Consider the following 20,818-nt stretch of genomic DNA (forward strand, 5'->3'; position numbering starts at 1 on the left):
AAACAATTAAGGGCACTTGAGCTGCTCCACAGAAAGCTGCTGCCATACAAATGCGAGCGAGGGCTTTCATGTGCGGCACCGACCTCTGCAATCTGCTTTGCTAGGGAGCCAAGAGAACGTGGGCAATTAGGGTTGATGTATCTGCAAGGCCTTCCTTCTTTAATCCCTCATTGTTTTAACTGTCCTCTATATTTGCAGATCAGAACTCAAAAGATAAGCTGCGTCAAACTGGTGACAGCTCAGAAGTCATGAATACTACATGAACTTTAGAGTCTGTGACAGGCCTTTCAGAGATTTAATACCATATATATTTTATGGCCCATATCTGAAATATGGCTTATATTTTGATTGGCTGACTGGTTTTGGTTTGCTCCATCCTTTTTATTGTTCTTTTTAAAAAGTTGAATTCTGACTTCAGAGTATTTGTGGAATATGGTTTTTTCTGTTTGTTTTTTTTAAAATTTATGCGAGCTTGTGGGTTGTGTGTCGAATTAAAGTCTGGAGTAGTTTGGCTTTCTGGTGAAGTTAACTGAACTAGCACCCTTCAGATGGTAGGCAGAGGATAGGATGCTTAAAAGTTTCCTTTTAAGTACAGTGGTACCTCTAGTTACGGACTCGATCTGTTCGGTGGTGCTGTTCGCACCCCAAAAAGTCTGTAACTAGAGTGCCGCTCCTGCGCACGTGCAGGGTGCGATAGAGTGCTTCTGCACACGCAGCAAAACCCAGAAGTACCGTATTTTTCGCTCCATTGGACGCACTGGACCATAGGACGCACCGGATCATAGGAGGGGGAGAACAGGGGAAAAAATTTTTTTCTTGTTCTCCCCCTCTAAAACAAGGTGCGTTCAAGGTACATTCACCAGAGCTTGTGGGGCTGGCGGTGGGGTGAAGCGCTGCTTTCCCCCACCGCCAGCCTCAAAGATCCCTGAAGCCTTTGGAGCGCAGCGCCCCGCTGCCCTGCAGAGGTTTGCGCGCAGCCGTCCCCAAGCTAGAGCAGCGAGACGGAGCGCTCCGTCTCGCTGTTCTGGCTTGGGAACAGCCTTGCTAGCTTCTGCAGGACAGCGGGGTGAAGGCACCCCGCTGCCCTGCAGAGGTTTGCGCGCAGCCCTCCCCAAGCTAGAGCAGCGAGACGGAGCCCTCCGTCTCGCTGTTCTGGCTTGGGAACAGCCTTGCTAGCTTCTGCAGGACAGCGGGGTGAAGGCACCCCGCTGCCCTGCAGAGGTTTGCGCGCAGCCCTCCCCAAGCTAGAGCAGCGAGACGGAGGCCTCCGTCTCGCTGTTCTGGCTTGGGAACAGCCTTGCTAGCTTCTGCAGGACAGCGGGGTGAAGGCACCCCGCTGCCCTGCAGAGGTTTGCGCGCAGCCCTCCCCAAGCTAGAGCAGCGAGACGGAGGCCTCCGTCTCGCTGTTCTGGCTTGGGAACAGCCTTGCTAGCTTCTGCAGGACAGCGGGGTGAAGGCACCCCGCTGCCCTGCAGAGGTTTGCGCGCAGCCCTCCCCAAGCTAGAGCAGCGAGACGGAGGCCTCCGTCTCGCTGTTCTGGCTTGGGAACAGCCTTGCTAGCTTCTGCAGGACAGCGGGGTGAAGGCACCCCGCTGCCCTGCAGAGGTTTGCGCGCAGCCCTCCCCAAGCTAGAGCAGCGAGACGGAGGCCTCCGTCTCGCTGTTCTGGCTTGGGAACAGCCTTGCTAGCTTCTGCAGGACAGCGGGGTGAAGGCACCCCGCTGCCCTGCAGAGGTTTGCGCGCAGCCCTCCCCAAGCTAGAGCAGCAAGACGGAGCGCTCCGCAGTGCTCCGTCTTCCTGTTCTGGCTTTGGGCTTAGCGGCGCAGCCTGCATTCACTCTATAGGATGCACACACATTTCCCCTTAATTTTTGGAGGGGGAAATGTGCGTCCTATAGAACGAAAAATACGGTATACACTTCTGGGTTTGCCGCTTTCGCAAGCCGAAAAGATGCAACATGAACCTAACGCAACATGAGGTATGACTGTATGCTAATTGAACACTGCAGATGAAGACAGTAGCATAGGAATGAAGCCTTAGTTGTTTCCACTAAACAGGAACACAATACAAGAATACACTCCTACTTGAATCTAGGTAGGACTGTGGCTTCCAGTTGGTGGCAGGAGCACGTCTGAGCACACAATCTCCTTCTTCTGGTGGCTTTGTGGAAGTGAAGGTGGTCATACCCAGCTTATTTGTCGCCTCATAGAGGCCTTCAGTAAACTGAGGAACATCAATGCCACTGGTTCCTCAGAATAGCCTCAAGCAAATGAGGAAAGTTGAAGTATGATATGGTAGGCCTCACATCATATGCTATAAAGCAAGATGGCCAGTCCATAGCCTCCAATTCTTCTAACCTAAATTTGGGGCACACCCTCCCCCCGGTGTGCTGCTGGCCATCTGCTCAAGCCAACTTTCGCCTCCCCATGTGACCTTACCACCACCACCAGAGCAGCGCACGGAAACACTGTTTACCTTCCTGCCGGTGCTGTACCTATTTATCTACTTGCACTTTTTGGCATGCTTTCGAACTGCTAGGCTGGCAGGTGCTGGGACTGAGCAACAGGAGCTCACCCCGTCACAGGGATTTGAACTGCCAACCTTCTGATCGGCAAGCCCTAGAGGCTCAGTGGTTTAGACCACGGCGCCACCCGCATCTCTTAGCAGCATCTTTTAGGAGGGATTAAAAGCTGGCAGAACACAACCTCATTATCTGGGTCATCCCTCATTACTCAAAAGTCATAACTGTGAAGACAAGATTGTTAGCAACTTTGAATGGTATAGTAAATAAGGAATGGTCTACTTTTTCAAAATAAATAAAATGAAGTGCAGAAATTATGCAAGGGGGGGTCACAGAGAGGCATTTGTGTGTGTGTAAAATCTCTTCCCTCCAATAAGGTTTAGCATGGTGACATAAGAATGTACATCAGAGTTCTGTGCTTAACTTGGAATAAAAGTAATATTTTTTTACTAGCCTTGTTGGTACCTTTGTGCACGTACAAATGTGGGGTAAATATTACTGTTCCTTGGTGTGTTCACTCAAGGTTTTCCATCTCTTTAGTTTAAATTGTGATAAGCTCTGATACATACGGATGGCATCTATGTTAAATATTTAGAAGTGATTCAGACATAGAGGTGTGAAGGCCTAGGAGAAGTGTGCAGTTATCCAACCTAGATAATTTTTAATCCAGGTGAATATTGTGTATCTTTGAATTCCAGGTGAGCTAGGTTTCTGTTTCTCCAAAGAGACCCTTTGCATTGTTGTCATTCACTCTTCCCCATTCTCAAGGAATCATCCGTATCCTACACCCCTCTGCTTTATCTTAACCAGAGTTGAGGTGCTGAAACTGAACTAGCAATTTCCCTGAACTGAGAATTTGAGTACAACCTAGCCTCAAACTAAGCCAAAAACAATTCCCATACATTTCAGCCATAATCTCATAGGCGCATAGGAAGCTGCCTTTGTACTAAATCATACTTTTGCTCCATCTAGCTCAGAAATCAGCACTGTCTGGCTGTGGTTTTCCAGGATGTAGTGGCAAGCGACGTTCTCAGCACTCTCTGGACATGCTGGGGATTGTACCTGGAACTTTCTGTGTACAAAGCAGATGTTCTTTATCGGAGTGGCCAACTCTCAAGAGACTGTGATCTACTCACAGAGTTCAGGTCAAAGTTGTTGAGATTTTTTAGGAAGGAGGAAGGTTCATTGGGGGGGGGTTCGGGTCAAAGCTGATGAGCTTTTTCAGGGAGGAGGTAAAATGTTGAGCTTTTTTTAGGGGAGCCACAGTTGTTCATCTTCTTTGGGGGGAGCCAGTGATCTACCAGTGATCCACTGCAGACGTCCAGTGATCTACTGGTAGATCATGATCTATCTGTTGGACATGCCTATTCTATATAACTGAGTTATAGAACTGACCATTCCACTTAGACTGGCTTCTTTCCATGTTAATCTAAAGTCTAATCTAGTACCTTCTAGGTCATGATGGTGCTTGACTTCAGATAAGGAAACCCCTCCTATGGATAAGAGTTTATTGGAAAATAGTGCTTAATTGATAAAGATACTTGCTACTAAAATCTTGTTCTTTCCTTAAGTTATCTAGACTTTGATCAGATGGTTGCCTCAACCACCACCCTAGTATTTTGAAGATGCTATTGTGGCAAATGTTTTCATATCCTATTCTGTGTGGCCAATAACATGGAAGAACAATGGATTTGTCCGTCTAAAGGGATTTAGCTCATGCTGGATTTTAACCAATGCTTTACTTGCTAATGAGCTACTTATGAAGAACAGATTTGTGCTCTAATATATGTAGATATGAGGTACTGGAGACATTAACAGATGTCCTTCAACAGACTGAAACCTGCTCTGATTAATCACATACACTCTAGACTCCACCTAATGCTGGCCTACTTTAAATGTTCCTAATATTTGTACTTAATATGATTTTTGTAAATGAACTAATATATAATGGCATGTTTTAATCTAAATATTTACTTTTCTCTATAGACAGAAATTGCCAAGAGATTGAATACAATCTGTGCACAAGTCATCCCATTTTTGTCTCAAGAAGTAAGTAAAATTGTTCAGCTGTTAAAAAGTGAAATTATGTTGCATCTTTGTTTTTAAATTAGCTAGTTTTTAAGATGTTAATTTTATCAAAATTCACAAAAGTGAGGAACATCTGTTGTAGCTGAAGAACGCAAGCCCCCTGTTAATTTGGAATAGCAGATGAGAGAAGAGGCACACCAACTATATAACTGGTTGAAATAGCTCAGTCACGAAATTATTCTTTCTAAGGCAGCTAACCATTTGCTAATTTCTGTGTAAATAAAAATGTCGGCGTTTAATGATAGCACGCTATACAATTTGAGTGGCATTTGTGAAATACAGTTCCTAGAAAAGTCTAATTATTATTATTATAGAAAGAGAATTCTGATACTATATTCATGCATAATTATAATGGAGACACAAAAGAGGTATGACCATGTTTCTGGGAAGTTTGTTGAATTGTCATGGAAAACCCCTTTTTACTTTGCATGTAGGATTGTGCTATCTGACATAGTGGAGACCATAGAGGCTGGAATTGTTCAATCCTATTCTCTTTACATATTTGATTGGTGGGCAGGAATGTAATAGTTATGCTTGGGCACTGGACACTAGTCTAGTGCTGCAGGCTCTGTTGTTGAGCAAGCAGTTGCTGCTGCTGTTCCTGAATACAGCTTGTAGATTACAACAATGTTGTCACCAAATATTTCTGAAACCACACAATTATAATGTGTGTGTGATTAAAGATGTAGCATCCTGGAAGAGTTTATCAAAGTTGGTTGTAAGGTTCTTCCTCTCCTTGGCTGAGTTTGCACGTCACAATAAGCCTGGGTTGCTAGCTTATTGTGGTGTATTTGGGAATGAGCATTATGCTGCTTGCTTACTCCCACTTTACTCCTTCTCTGGCATGAATGGGAGAAACTAACCAGGAAACTGCAATTAAGTGTGCCTCTCTGTGACATCTGGATGTAGGATGCTGGCTTGTTGCGCCCTGACAAGCCAGGATTGCTTGCCAACCTTAAACATGGTTTTTGTTGCCTTATGAGGCCAAGCTTAACTGCAGTTTCCTGGCTTGTGAAGCAAGAGTATGAATTAAGGCACCACTTGTTCCTGGAAAGCCAGGAACCTAGGCTGATTGTGACATGTGAATTTGGCTTCTTGACCATTTATTTATTTACGGTGAACAGAGGGTATATGAAAACTGTCGGTCTCACTTACTGAAGAGTTGTAATAAGAAACCCCCTGATTTTAAGAAAAATCAAAAGACATGTGCTTGCCTTTTCAAGTCTCACCCTTTCCTCTTTCCGCACAGACTGCCCATATATACTAGCTTGCAGGGTGGCTTGGAAATACTCTGCCCCTTGATAAAATGCCACTTTGTTCCAGCTTAGTTCAGTTAGGTTGGTTCTAACAATGGGAATGATATGTTTGTCTTTCCAGCATCAGCAACAAGTTGCTCAAGCAGTAGAACGTGCCAAACAAGTGACCATGGCTGAGCTGAATGCCATCATCGGGGTACGTGGCCTGCCAGGTCTACCTCCTACAGTGTGTATAACCAGCTTTCCTTTCTTATTGCATTGGTAGTTTTTGATGTGTTAAATGTTTGAATTGTAATAGTTTTGATACTTAACGCTAGTTCTTCAGCATTATTTGTCTTGGCACCTTTATCTCTTCACAATCTGGTAGAATTACTGAAAGCATAATATTGCCTGCCTGGGCCTATGTATTTTGCCCCATATTTCTAGATTTCTGCTATTGCTCTGTCTAGTTTGGAGTATGGGAATTAATGGGCTGCAAAAGCTTTCTCTTCTGAGTCTGCATCCAATATACTGAGGTTTATTCATAGTGTATGTGTCTGAGTTTTAGTTGCAAGTAACTTAACTGAGCGGAGTGGGGAGTGTCATGGTCCCCCATTTTCTAAGCACTGCAGACTGTACTGGTTGAGGCAGGAGATGAAGAGTGGGTGACACTTTCCCCCTTTTTTTAAGCCTGAAAGACAAACTTTTGTAAAATTCCCTCTATTGAAATCAACCGAAGGGGGAATTAACTAAACCAGGCATGTCCAACCGAGTAGGGTGTGATCTACAATCCAGTATCAAAAACTGGCAGTGATCTACCACCTTCCAAAGTAATGTTAGTTAGTTAGTTAAATCTATCATCTATCTATTTTTATTTCACAGATACAGTAGTTATGTTTGGATATCATCACGACAGATCCAAATAGTTTTGTTAGATGGACAAGGAACTAAACAAATGAGAAAAGTCAAACTATATTTTTATATTAGTTTACACAGATCTGAGGAGCCAGTCAGAATGCGCCGGGCTTCTCCATCTTTCCCCTACTGTTGCTTTAAATCACAGCTGACTTCCTGTCAGCATCCCCACGCACTTCCTCCACCTTGTCTTTCCCCTACTGTTGCGCTAAAGCCTTTCCCTCACTCAAACTCATGGAGCACTAAGGGGACTTTCCCCATGTGTTTTGTTCTTCGCCTTCCTCGCTGGTGAGCAAGCGGGTGAGCAGGTGTGGAGCTTTTTGTTTCCTGCCTCCACCATGTCCCCCTCACCCCACTGCCAGAGCTCTAATGCCTGAGAGCAGAGAGCGGGTGGCGGGGAAGACTCAGGCTTGCACGAGATTGGTGGCAGCAGCGGCTGCTGCTGGGTCCAAGACTGCAGAGAAAGGCTTTTCTTTCTCAGCCTGCGATCGACCAGTATCTGTCCCAGGATCTCCAAGTCAATTGACGTCTTGGACATGCCTGAACTAAATCATCTCCAAGCTTGTGTAGGTGATGAGCCTGCTCCACAGGCCCCTTCATGCAGCTGTCCCGCATCCACACACCCCATGAAACACCCCATTTGTGGAGATACAGCAATGATACTACGAATGGTAGATCCAAAGCTGTGGAGCTTTCTGCAGGAGTGGTCCATAGCAGACATGCCCACTGACCAGCAACTCTGAGGATTAGGCTTGCTCTGTAACCTATTTTGCATTATTGAAGTTCATGAGCCATGAGTTTATTTCCTAAGCCCTGCTGCCATGCTCTAGAAATATCACTAATCTTTACTGCCCTTCTACAGTAAGCAAAAGGAGCAGAAACAAGAAGTGGTCCTCCTTCTTCTTCTGATTTTATTCATACGCGAGTGCTTGAGCAGATTCAAATTATTCATTTATCAATTTATGTTAATTGCTTGTGAGAAGATGCCCTGCTGGTCTTTAGAGTTCCCTCAGACACTTTGTAATGATAATTAGACATGCTGCTGTATGGATTAACAGTGCCATAGTCCAATGACGTCTACAGACAATGGAACCAGTTAATCCATCTGTGCTTAAAATTACATCCCAACTGGAGATGGAAAAAAACATAAGAGGGAGGGAGGATTAAAAGAATGAGTCTCAGCTTGAAAACTCTCCTTTTATCAGTTTCTCAATTGTAGATCTGCTGTCGCTTTGCCTGTGGTAAGCTATTGGCAGTCAATTAGGTGAAATAAACGGGGAGGGTGACCTTCATTTCCTTTTAATAGCTATTCCTCCCTGCAATGGGGAGTGTCAGTGGATTTTCAGCTTAAATTTTATTCAAGCTGCTTTATTACACTTGACAGATTAGCTTTGCATAAACATACCCCCCTTTTGAACCGAATCCTTGTTTCCCCCCCTCCCATCCAATCAACTACTTAAAAAAATAATTAAGTCTCTATTTGTCTGATGTCTGAACAGACCCTGCTTGTCTAATAAATTCTTAATTTGAAAGTTCAGCTCAAAAGTTCATCTACCTAGTGTCTCAGTCTCTGTGTTTGTGTGTGTGTGTACATTGATTTAACAAACACCTCTGGTTAATGGGCACATTTTAAATAGTGGTATCAAGTATACTTTCTGAGCTTTGTAGCAGACACAGAACAGTGCAAATACATTTCTTTCTTCTTCATCATCCTCTTAGAAACCTTTTGACATTGGACCATGAAGCTTTTGTGGCATGTCTGGCTGGGTTTGTCTTTTGCTACAAAGTGCCTGTCTACCTTGAGAAGGGCGTACAGCTCTGACCCAAGCTCATTCTTTTACAAACTCCATTCAATTGAATACTAGTCGCACACTGCACTGAGTTCCTGCTTTGCAGCTCCAGCATAACATTTCTTGACAGTGTGTTGTTAAAGGACTCTGACTACCATTCTTTAGCTTAATATGCTAACATAGTTTTAATCTAGGAACATTTGCTCTTTTTCTAAGTCCTCCAGCAGCTGTAATTTTGCTGGATGTGCAGTGCAATGTTTACTTGGAAATAAGCTCTGCTGATTTCTGTGTCGCTTACTCCCGAGTAAGTGTGTATAGGATTGCAGCCTTGAGGTATGAACATGTCACTGCCAGCGGAAATAAACTTCAGTTCTCAGTGAGTATTCATAAATACTACATTCATCCCTATCTAGCACAGTCAAACTCCCACATTCCACCCTTTCCCCCAATCTCAGCTTCTTGCATAGCTGATCTGACAATTCTATTATAGCCTGAAGAACAGTTGTGTGTGTGCTTGTGTGTGTATGTGCGCACACACACACACACACACACGCACACACGCACACTGGAAACCTCACTATTTTCCCCCCTTTACGTTTCCACCAAGTTGGTCCAAGAAGAGATCATCTCTCCCTTTGCCACATTTGTATACATCAATAATTATCCTATGCTGCACAATAAGTTTCATGCTCTGACATATGCTTGATTTGTTTGAAAGGGATTGTGTGCACTCTGGAAAATTGGAGTAGCATAAAATTGGGATGACAATTCAGTGGACCTTTGCTCCTCTTCATTGAACATGCACTGTGTCAGCCTGTCTCCCCAGAGGGGAGGAGGCATCAGGAGCCTGTCTGTTCCTACAAGCAGCAGCTGCACTGAAAGTAAACGTGGCCCAGTTTGATAGCAGCTGTCAGTATTGTTCAGAGACCCAACTTAGTGTAAAAAACAATAGCGGGCGGGGGGGGGGGCAGTCAGGGGCGCATGCTCTTAAACTGCAGTGTCTTTCAAGCTAATAAAAGAAATAGTAATTTAACGGTTTAGACGTCTATTGTGAGCGTGAAAGATCATGAAAGACTTCTTTTTAAAATGCAAATTAAGGCTGGTGCATTCTCCAACATTTAGAAGCACAATCAAGTAGCCAGTGGCTTAACGGTGTTAAAGAGGTTTCTGTTCTGTGAAAGTAGAAGCAGCAGAGGGGAAGGAGGAGGAGGAGCTTGGGTGGAAAGTTACCTATATTCCTAATAGGTGTTCTGTAAAGCGTTTACTGTGCATAGAGTCTGCAAACTTTATGCTTCTTGACTTAAGAAATAGGCTGCGCTCCTTCATGTGAGATAATGGTGCCAAATCATTGCACCTTAATGGAGCGGTAGAAGTAAGGGGAGGGGGGAGGGTTAGTGGGAAACAAACTTTTGAAATGAAAAAGCAGGCCGGGTCAGAGAGGCAGGCACATATAATGTGTGTTGTGGGGAGGAGAGATACTAGGGGGAAGGAACAAAAGGAGCCCTCTACAAAAGAGAACCAGACATCTGTCTCTGCGTATTGGTCCTGTCCGAATAGTACAATGTAATAGTCCTCTTCAGGCATTTATTTTCAAACTCCCTCCAACTGAAGAAAGTGCAGTGGCCACTCCACCCCCCCCCCCCGCCCCCAGCCAAGGCACAGTCAGCATTAGCCTTACTCATGTGTAGGGTTTTAAAAATAGAGATGGAAACCATTATGGCATCCTTATTTTCAGTATTTAAGCATGGTGTAGTTTTGTTTCATTTGGGGTTTTTTTTTGCCTTGTAGTGAAGAGAATCTAGATTATGGCATGAAGGGCTTAAATGGATTATCTTGGTATAATTTGAAGGGATTGGAAGAAGACAGTTAAGCAACAGGCTGGAAAATTAAAAGTTGTGCACGCCAGGAAATCTGAATGACACTGGTAGCAAATAAAATCACTTTACAAGATTGGTTCAGATTGGAAAAAATTCTGTTTAAAAAATACTGCCACCTTGATGAATTATAGAAACATACCTAAGAGTGCAACACTCACAAGAAACAAGGCAGCCTATGAGAATGTTTTTAGTTTAGCTTGTTCAGAAAGCATTTAATACTTGCGAGGTGTTGGGTTTCCTCCCTCCTCCTCCTCTCTGAGGTGTGCTGCTAATGGTTCTGTGAAATGTATCTCTTGGACTGACAGCACTTGTGAGACAGATTGAGTTGTCAGCCTCCAAAGGGCTTTCCATCATTGCATGAGGTGATTGACTAAAGGATTAGCAAGATGCCGGATTATTTTTCCTCTGCTTGGCTGTGGTTGCCAGCTATCTCTGAGATTGTAGTGTGTGAAGCTTAAGGGGATGAGGTTAACCTCTTGAGGGTTTATTATGAGCATGTAGTTAATCTTTAGAAAGCCTATAAATAACTAGGATGCATGTTTTTGTTGTAAAATAGAAATGTGGGCGCAAAGAGAAGTGAACTCAAAAGTGTAATTCTAGAACAGCTTAGCCTTGCATGATTTTTGGAATTGTCTGCGCTGTGTGTTTAGTGTTGAGTGCTGTATTAGGGTTTGGGTGGGGTTGGTTGAGGGTATGGGAAGACAACAAGCTTCTGTTAGGGGATAGATGGAACAAGAGATTAAATCTTTAGTGTATATAGTGAGGCTTCCATTGGCTGAGACTCAGAACAAAATATATGATGTCTTTTGGGGGAACTACATTTCTGAAGTATGCAAAAAACCCTGAATTTAGTGTGTTTCTGGGGGGGGGGGAGATACTCTGCTGTTACCCCTTAGCCCCCTTTTAAATGTGGACCTATGTTTATCACATCACAGATAAAGCTGTACCTCATGATGGATGATGTGAGTGTGAGTTTTTTTAAAAGAAAAAGTTGTGAAGTACTTTACCAGGCAGATTTTTGGACTGGAGTACAGACACATGAGAAATTCATCCAGGCAGCTAAAAAGCCTGCCACGCATTTTGCACCAGAGTTTCCATTCCACCCTCGTTCCCAAGTATTTCCTAATTTGTTTTCAAACATATGGTACTGTGTTCCTATTCCCTGTTCCAGCCCTTTTTCCAAGAAATGAAAGTTTCAGATGCATTTGTTGTAAATTTTGTAAATCTGGTTTGCTAAACATACTTGACAACATATACGGTGAAGTGCTGGTTTCCTTCCTTGGTTTTCCTATCCTTTTCCCACAGAAGAGAACTTTTTTTTTGGGGGGGGGTGGAGATCCCCTGAAGACTTAAGCCCTGCCCGACTCCAAGAGTCATTCTGGTTCCAACACAGTAAAAAGCAAACATTTAGTTATGAATGTTTAACTTAGTTACTGTTTCTTAATTCTAGCCAAATGAACTGGTATACTGAGATCCTTTAGGCTGTGTCTGTTGTCTGTCAATGGTGACAGCCACAGAGAGAGACCCATTAGCAGTCTAGGTTACGTGATCCCTCTTTGGTTTTGCTGGTTGGAAGCATGTCATGGCTAAAATTGTGTTTCACTTTAGTAGTTGTAGCTGGTGAGCTCTGAAATGTAACTTAAAGGTAACTTGACTAAATTACTGTTAAGCTTGAAAATTTAAAGGAAGGCATTATTCACACACACACACACACACACACACACACACACTATTTTTGCTCCTTGCCTGGAATTGGGCTTTGTTTGGAAAAGCAAATCTGCACCCCACCTGTTGCTTTACCTGAAACAATGACTCTAGAGGAGGGAACAGGAGACTGAAATGTGTGTGAGAATTTTGCAGTTCCACTTCCTTGCCCATCCCACTTACCGCGCCCTAACTCAAACCTGACAAGTCTGTAGTTGCATATAAACTAAGTGTATGGCCCAATTTTATTTTATTTTTAAAATGTAACTTAATCATGTGAATCTTAATTGACTGACTTTTAGCTCTGTAAAAAAAATGAATAATGGCTATGAAAAAGAAGTACATTTCGCCTTTGAGATTTATCCATGCTTCATCACAGAGGCAGTCTCTCCTTTGTTTGAAAAAAAAGAGGCATGCCTCGTAGGAAGATGCCATCTGCAACCAACATTTTTACAAGAGCCTGTCATGTTTGTAGACCAACCAGTTAATCAAATTACCGTATTTTTTGCACCATAACACTCACTTTTTTCCTCCTAGAAAGTAAGGGGAAATGTCTGTGCGTGTTATGGAGCGAGTGCCTGCGGGTGGCGGGGGGGGGGGGGAATCTGCTGCAGTCGTGAGCAGAGGATCTATGGTTCCCCTTCCTTCCCTCCTCCGTGGTTACAAAGCATGGATCCACATGGATCCTCAGGATTTTTGCATTGGGCTACTCCAAACTCACTGTCAGATCACGTGTCTGTGGCCACAGCATGAACCACAAAAATCATATATCCACTATTTCATTTAGAATATTTTTTTTCTTGTTTTCCTCCTCTAAAAACTACGTGCGTGTTATGGTCTGGTGCGTGTTATAGAGCGAAAAATCCGGTAGTTCCATTTAAACGTTTCAACCCCAGTGTAAAAGTATATATCAGGCATGGCCAGACTTGGCCCTCCAGATGTTTTGGGACTACAATTCCCATTATTCCTGACCACCGGTCCTATTAGCTAGGGAAGATGGGAGTTGTAGTCCCAAAACATCTGGAGGGCCGAGTTTGGCCATGCCTGGTGTACGTAAGACTACCACTGCCAAAAATATATATATGAGGAAGTAATGCAGTCCTTAGCCATGGTTGTGCTTTGCTTCTTGACAAGTGTGCACCTCATTTAAGGCATCATTCCACTCCCCTTTTCATTACTGGCATCTTTCTATTTAATGATGAACTTGCAGCATTGCAGTTGCTGTAGGCACAATGTTAAATTTGAAGACTAAATGGGAGAAGAGCACTACCTATTAACATCCTTGATAATGAGGAAAAAATGGACCCAGTTTTTAAGATGGAATGCTGGAGGGGTGGGGAGAAGGGAGACGGAGCTCATTGTTAGAGAAGATGTTTTGCATTCAGAAGGTTTCTTGTTCCGCCTCTGGAATCTCCAGTGGAAAAGGATCAATGATAGGTGATGGAAAAGAGTTCGCAAAGCCTGAGACTCTGGAGAGCTGTTGCCAGCCAGAGTGGGCAATACTAAGCTAAATGCAGCCCTGTTCAGGGAAGTTTTTAACATTTAACGCTGTATTGTTTTTAATACTTGATTGGGAGCCGCCCAGAGTGGCTGGGGAAACTCAGCCAGATGGGCGGGGTATAAATAATAAATTATTATTATTATTATTATTATTATTATTATTATTATTATTTTATTACTTTATTATAAATGGGCTAATCCAACTCCAGTAAAAGGCAGTTTCCTATGTTCTTATACATATTTTCTCTTAATGAAAAGAGAAATTTATTGTGTGTGGTTTTTTTAGAAAGGCTAAACGAACGTTGCCATTGGTGAGACATTAGTTCACTTACACGTAATGATAAACTATGGATTAGAGTGCGTGAGCGCAGGGGCGGACTTGGTAATGGCTTTCTGAGCAAGGACAAAATTTGGTGCCCTCCCCTTTAAATATTTTCACAATAATTCCTCGTTTATTACTTTGCATCCCTTTGGCTTGGTGCCCACATCAGTGGGCTTGCCATATTTCTAGAAGTCAAATTCAAAGGTTGTTGAGCTTTTTTTTTAGGCAGTCAACCTAAAAGTCCCAGACATTTTGCCGCTGGCGCTATTTTGAGCTGGGCAAAGGCTCTTGCTTCTGCATGCGGTTATGGTTTGTCACAAACCCTGGCCAGTTTCAAATGCAGCCAGCTATAAACTATGGGCTATGATATGGGCTTGTTAAAACATGTATGCTAGTATATCTAGCGTTTAGCATGCTGTGCCTTGTTAGAATGCATTTAGGATTCTCATTGAGAAATATTGTTGTAAATATCCTTTTTACAGCAGTTGTAATATGAAATGCTTGTCCTTGCAATAACTCTTGCCTAGCTTTTTAATGATGGGGGCACTGTAGCTGAGCTCATGACTTGTCCAAAGCCACCTAATGAGTCTTTGATTGCTCAGTGTTTTTATAAACCGAGCTCTCTTAAGTCCTAAATATCATTACCTGCCCAAATGCCCCATCTTCAAATTTTAAATGATAAATAAAATGGAAAATTAGGCCTGTTCATCTGAAATTCTTGATCTAAGGTACATAGAAGAAGGGGGGGAAATTTCTTCTATATTCTCCAGGTTCAAGTTCCTCTTAAACTTGACACTGTACTCCTGTTTAGACTTATAACAGACTGTTGCAACCATTTTTGCTTTTTAAATCAAATTGTAACTACTAACCTGAAATGAAGGGGGTAGGTGGAAATTGGTATGTTGGTGCCACAGGATGTGTCCAGCACAGGACCTGGTAGTGCTCTCAGCTTTGGGGAATTTCTGTTTGCATTAGAGAACTTACAAAGATAAGTAATTTTATCACATTTTAGAAATGAGAGGATTTGGCTCGGCCTTCAAGTAGACTAAGCTGCAAGGTTTAGAATATTTCCAAGTAAATCTCAGATGTAACGTACTGAGGATAACAGTAATCAAAGTGAACTTTTCATTCAGACCAACCATCTGTCCTGTCAAGTATTTAACGCAGGAGTTAGTTTATAAGTGTGGGAGGGAGGAAGAGGAGCAATAGGGAACATCTATAAATGCTGGGTACCAAAATGCATTTGGAAGGTAATACTCCCAGCTGATCTGTTTTGCACAGGAAATCCTCCTAGTGGAAGCTGCGGTGGAGCCTTATTTTAGAGCAGAACTTCCAAGTCACCACTTTTAAAAAAGTAATCACGCAACACAGTAGTAGTGGAAATTAGTTTTTTGGGTTGAGTAGGAGGAATGTGTGCAAACTGTATAGTTTTGCCTGCACTAATTTTGTTAATACGGGGGTGGATTTGGAGAGGTGCCAGATGTCTTCAAGAGTCTAGACTGCACAAATCTCCTGTTAGTCAGGCTGTAGATTAAATTACAGGGCTCAGTTCTGTAATACAAAGGAGGATCGATATCTGAGGAAATATTCTAGCAGTTGTGAAACCTGGTATGGGGCAATTATTTGGAGCAGGTTGAAGTAGTGTGGGCTTTGAAAACTGGAAGTAGCAGTGAGTTCAGTTGGCTAACCAGTTCTCCTTTTCTTTCATCCCTCCAAATGGTCTACGTGCCGCTGCTTCTGCCTGGAAATACCCCACAAATAACAGCAACAGCAGTTGCAGGCTCAACACCTCTCACACGGCCATGGACCCCCAGTGCCTCTAACCCCTCACCCATCAGGACTTCAGCCTCCTGGGATTCCTCCGCTTGGGAGCAGCGCTGGCCTCCTTGCCCTCTCCAGTGCTCTAGGTGGGCAGTCTCACTTGGCAATAAAAGATGACAAGAAACACCATGATGCAGACCACCACAGAGGTGAGAGGCATGGAAAGCCCGATTAGGACATTGCCAGGTGCATATTTGCACCTTGCTGCAAATTGCAGGCATCTCTAAAGAAATTGCGCTTATGTTGAGCGAAAGCCGAGAGCAAACTGGTTGCCAGATGTTTAAGAATGGCACTCTGCATTTATACCACTGAAGCAAAATTCAGCTTGGAAGTTTTCAGTCTTTGAAGCTGGGAGATCGCTAAGGATCCCTTGCTTTTATGAAGTGCAGGACATTTTGACATCCTGACAGATGCTTAGTTGTAACCTCAGTGGTCCGCACAATATTGTGGAAAATTGTTAAAACAGAATAAATGGGTAATTTTATCTTTTTTGATTAAAGAAAGTGATCTTTAATGGCAAGAGTTCTGGGGAGGGTGGGCAAATGACGGAGTCAAATTTTGAGGTGAATGTGTTGAAATGAAAGTTTTAGAGCATTAAAACTGTTTTGTAGGTTTGTTTAGGACACCTTTAAATATTGGGCAAAATTGCACTTGAATAATTTTTGAAAAAGAAAAAAGTAATTTATTCTGTCATGGAAAGAACTAGGCTTTGTGTATGGTTAAACTGTAAATCATGTTTACAAAATGTAATTTTCAGGAAATCACTGTATTAGGAATGTGCAATGACTTATATAAATAAAAGCCATTTTAAAACTGTTCGCGGCTTGTGTTCTAATTTTCCCCCCTTTTTTATTTCTGTTCTTGCCTCTGTGTCTGAACGGGCATGTCTGTGCATTTCTTGGTTACTACGGGAACAGACAGAGATGCGGGCACAGTAAGTACCAATATTCCTGCTAACATTAACATTTTTCAGTTACTACAGTAGTTGATAGCCAGATATTCACATTTTCTTCCCTTGTAGGGCTTACTTGCTACTTCTCTCCTAGTTTAGATAATGGGCATAGTGTCTGTGGTATGAATACTGCAGTGCTTTGTTGGAATAATAAAAATAAAAATAAAATTTCTATTGAACAGCTTTTGTAGCTGCTATGATAATATCCCTACAAACTAATCTGGTTTTGGATAGCAACTGCTCAAGCCTGATTTATTTCATTACATATGTGTGTACTTGTGAAAACAGGTGAGATTAAAAACTTGCACATTAGCCATAGCAGGGATTTGTAGTTTTTCTAACTTTGTCTTCATTCATATACATATGTGTTAAGTATCTGATTAGCATATCAGATGTTTTGTATCTAATCTGCCTTTCCTTTTGTGATTAGTATATCAGACATTTCCCATCTAATCTGTCTTGTACTTGGAATGTATTGCTAGTGTCACTCTTGGGCTTTTCAAAAAAGTGTTCTATTGATTTTAAAAACCACTTACACACCCTCACATGGTTCATCAGAGAACTTTTTTGTTGGTATCAGGGGCCACCATGATTCTTTGGCCATGTATACGCCTAATTTAGACAATATATCTGTCGTGCAGCATATCTATACTACAATCAGTAGATGGCATTTTTAAAAATAATTTTTATTTGATTTTGGGATGTCCCTTGAAACTGGATTTTCCAGGGTTTACACACATTCGAAACTGTTTTGTAAGATGTGAAAGGAATGTCTTTCTCATCCCCTCTCATATTTTTCCAGTTTATTCCACACTAGAGTGCAGGAACTTCAAAAGTGCATTAGAGTATTAGAAGTACAAATTCTGTTGGGGTTGCTTATTACTTTCCTCCGGACACTTGGAAGTCTTGAGAAGTCATTTGGGATATCTGCTAAAGTTGTGAGGTCATCTTTAGTTCGTTACATTCCCCAAGAAATATAACTGGGTTGCTTTCCATGTGTGTCATTGAGCCATCTAAAGATTCGTGCAATTTGCTTCAAAGCCTTGGGCAAAGGTGGAAGAGCAAACATGTTGCCCACAATAGTAGGGCTAGATCAGGAGTGCAAGAGACTGTGTGCAAGAGGCGAGGGAGCATTGTCACATGGTCAGAATGCATCCCAGAAGCACGTCCATCCCTGTGAAGCTGTAGAGGGTACTGTGTTTCATTTGCAGTTGAAAGAAACTGCTGCTCGTTTTGGGTTAAAAAAATTAATTTATCCTTTGCAGCACAGTGTACGCTCGGGTTGCAAACGTGATCCGTGTTTGCAACCTGCAGTGGTGCATCTGCGCATGCACAGGTTGCGATTCTGTTTCTTCTGCACATGCACGACTGTCAACACCCGGAAGTAACCCGTTCTGGTACTTCCGAGTTTCGGCGGTCCATAACCCGAAAAAACGCAACCTGAAGCGTCTGTAACCCAAGGTATGACTGTACATTGTTATTTTACCTATCACCCTCAGTGTACATTGCACTGTCCTCTAGTCTACTTGTATGTTTCAGCTGCTCAGACACAACACTGATGTAAGAACTCTTCTCCAACTTCCACTCCTAGCTATGAGATGCTTCCCTTCATTTGGGGGCAGTGCATGCCATAGAGCAGGGGTTGGCAAACTAAGGCCCGCTGCCTCCACTGCCCAGGCCAGCGGCATGGACTCTGTGCCCCGCCGATACAGAGGATGATGCCTTTGCTGCCGAAGACCAGGCGGTGGTGGCGTGAGTGGTGGCAGGGGCGGGGCTGGGGTTCCTTTGGGAGAGGGTGGGTCCGGCCCCCCACAAGGTCTGTGGGACAGTGGAGCGGACCCCTCCTGAAAAAGTTTGCTGACCCCTGTCATAGAGGTTTCAATCTAATTTCAGTCCTTTTACTTTTTCTTCTTCCAATTACACTAGCTTTTTCAAAGCTTAATACCTCTTCACTGTATATTAAAGGGGTCACTTAGCCTGGATTCTGAGTCCCACCAGCAGGCAGGGTGAATGATTGGTCCAGTTTCTCTATTCCCCCTGCTGTTTCTTTCCCCCAAAAAGCTATTCCAAAGGACTGTTCTTTCCCAGAACAGTCTGGGGAAGAAATCAGTGAAATATTTGCTAGCACCATTAGCAACTGCTGAACTAAGCTCTAGTGGAAGAGCTTGCAGTGTCCTATATAAGTTGGTTACTTAGAAGTTCTATGCTTCTACGAGTGTTTGTGCAGGCAGAAAAAACTAAATCTTGGATTTAGTTTCTTCTCTTCTACAGAACTCTAGCACAGGGCGTAGCACAGTTCCTCCACCCACACGTGGAAGGACACTTTGAATTCAACCAAATACGTTATTTCTTGACATTTTAAAAAGTATATTGGAATGGGAATCAGATTGCTTCAGCAGTAAATAAGGGTTATGCTCACAAGTGTGAGCAAAAAACAAACTCTTCTTAATTGGAGAATGTAAAGCAAATGTACTCTGTATTCTCTAATAATACCTCAAATATTACCATCTCTGCATGACAGACATTTTATTCCACTGTAAGTACGCTGCTTTTACTCTTCCTGCCATCACACTTTTGGAGCTGTTCCTGAAAAAGAGAGGAGGTGGGTTTTCCTGATTTAGTTGCAACTTTATATTATAGTGGACAGTAAGAACCATTGCAGGACCTGGACTGTCAAAACTGCTGGAGTACTTTTTCCTATCTGGCTAGGAACTACATTTCTGGGTGCATTGAAGGGAATCCTAATAGACACCTCCTACAACAGGACCAGCTACTGTACATCATACCAAGACATAATTTAGCACAATGAGAATAAACAACTATCTGACTTTTAGAAGACACCTGAAGGCAGCCCTGTTTAGGGAAGTTTATCATGTTTGGTGTTTTATCATGTTTTTGATATTCTGTTGGGAGCCACCCAGAGTAGCTGGGGAAACCCAGCCAGATGGGCAGGCTTTATTTATTTATTTATTTATTTATTTCTTCAGTTTTCTATTAACCACAGTTTAGCTTTGCATCCAAATCTGAAACCATGGTTGCCATTAACCACGATTTGTTTAAGCGAACCACTTTGGTGACTCATCTTTTAAAGTTGGTTTGTTTCAAACAAATGATTGGTTTGGGCAACAGAAAAATAAATGATTATGTAAAATTGGTTGTGTCTAAACTCCTTGCAGCTGCATCGGAAGAAAAGATTGGAGGGAGAAGCATGTGAACCTGAGACTTTCTGCAGCTCATTTCTGTTTTGCTGACTTTGGTTTAGTGTGGCATCTGAATATGGCCCTACAAGCCATGAACTCTGCCAAAGATGAAATATGGAACCTTCTTAATTGCTTCCCTTAACAATCTCAGATTCCATGCAAGCTTGGCTCCCAATCTGTTCAGGATAATATGCTCCAGTTGTACCAGCATCAAATGATGACTGACACCCTTCCCTTCATCATCAACTACTGCCCCTCAGTAGTTTGATAATTTGGGGGCTGGGGGTTTACAGTACCAACATTCCTGTCCTTTATTATCTGCTTCTGAAGCCTAACAGACATGCTTGCCTATAAAGGAAATACGATTTCCCTCTTCCATGTGCTTGCCATTTCAGCTGTGACCCTACAATTGTGGGTTGCAATTGCATGCAATGTCAGACAAACGCCAAACTTTGCATGTCTGAAACAGGCCTTAAGGTCCAACTGCCTTCAGCCACAAGGTCGCTCTGAGTTGCAGAACTCCCCAATTTTATTTCCTGATTTTGATAATTGCATATTCTGTTGGTTATATGTTGGTCTTTTGGCTTTTCATAATAGTTTTTAATACATTTTGAGAAATGTTATGATATTTTGTGGTTTTAAATTGGTTTTTTTTATGTTTAAGTGGCTTGTAAACCACTTTGGCAAGAATTTTTTGCTTTAAAAGCAGCATACAAACTCATTAAATAAATGTGGACTTTAGCCTAGAGCAGGCTTCCTCAACCTCGGCCCTCCAGATGTTTTGAGACTGCAATTCCCATCATCCCTGACCACTGGTCCTGCTAGCTAGGGATCATGGGAGTTGTAGGCCAAAAACATCTGGAGGGCTGAGGTTGAGGAAGCCTAGCCTAGAG

General features: G+C 42.7%; 1 protein-coding gene across 2 annotated transcripts in view; it reads left to right on the forward strand.

The window, feature by feature from the left end:
• The window catches only part of TLE1 (TLE family member 1, transcriptional corepressor), a 74,869-nt gene that overhangs the window by 19,664 nt on the left and 34,387 nt on the right, over positions 1-20,818 (forward strand). Inside the window, exons 5-8 of one of the 2 annotated variants that reach the window (XM_080972556.1) lie at positions 4,508-4,570; positions 5,987-6,091; positions 15,718-15,922; positions 16,691-16,707. In XM_080972556.1, coding sequence (XP_080828682.1) covers positions 4,508-4,570; positions 5,987-6,091; positions 15,718-15,922; positions 16,691-16,707 — 390 coding nt within the window. The remainder of the gene's footprint in view (positions 1-4,507; positions 4,571-5,986; positions 6,092-15,717; positions 15,923-16,690; positions 16,708-20,818) is intronic. The other variant, XM_080972557.1, reaches the window with a different exon arrangement.

Source organism: Podarcis pityusensis, assembly GCF_964106645.2.
Source record: "Podarcis pityusensis genome assembly, chromosome: 11".
NCBI lineage: Eukaryota > Metazoa > Chordata > Lepidosauria > Squamata > Lacertidae > Podarcis > Podarcis pityusensis.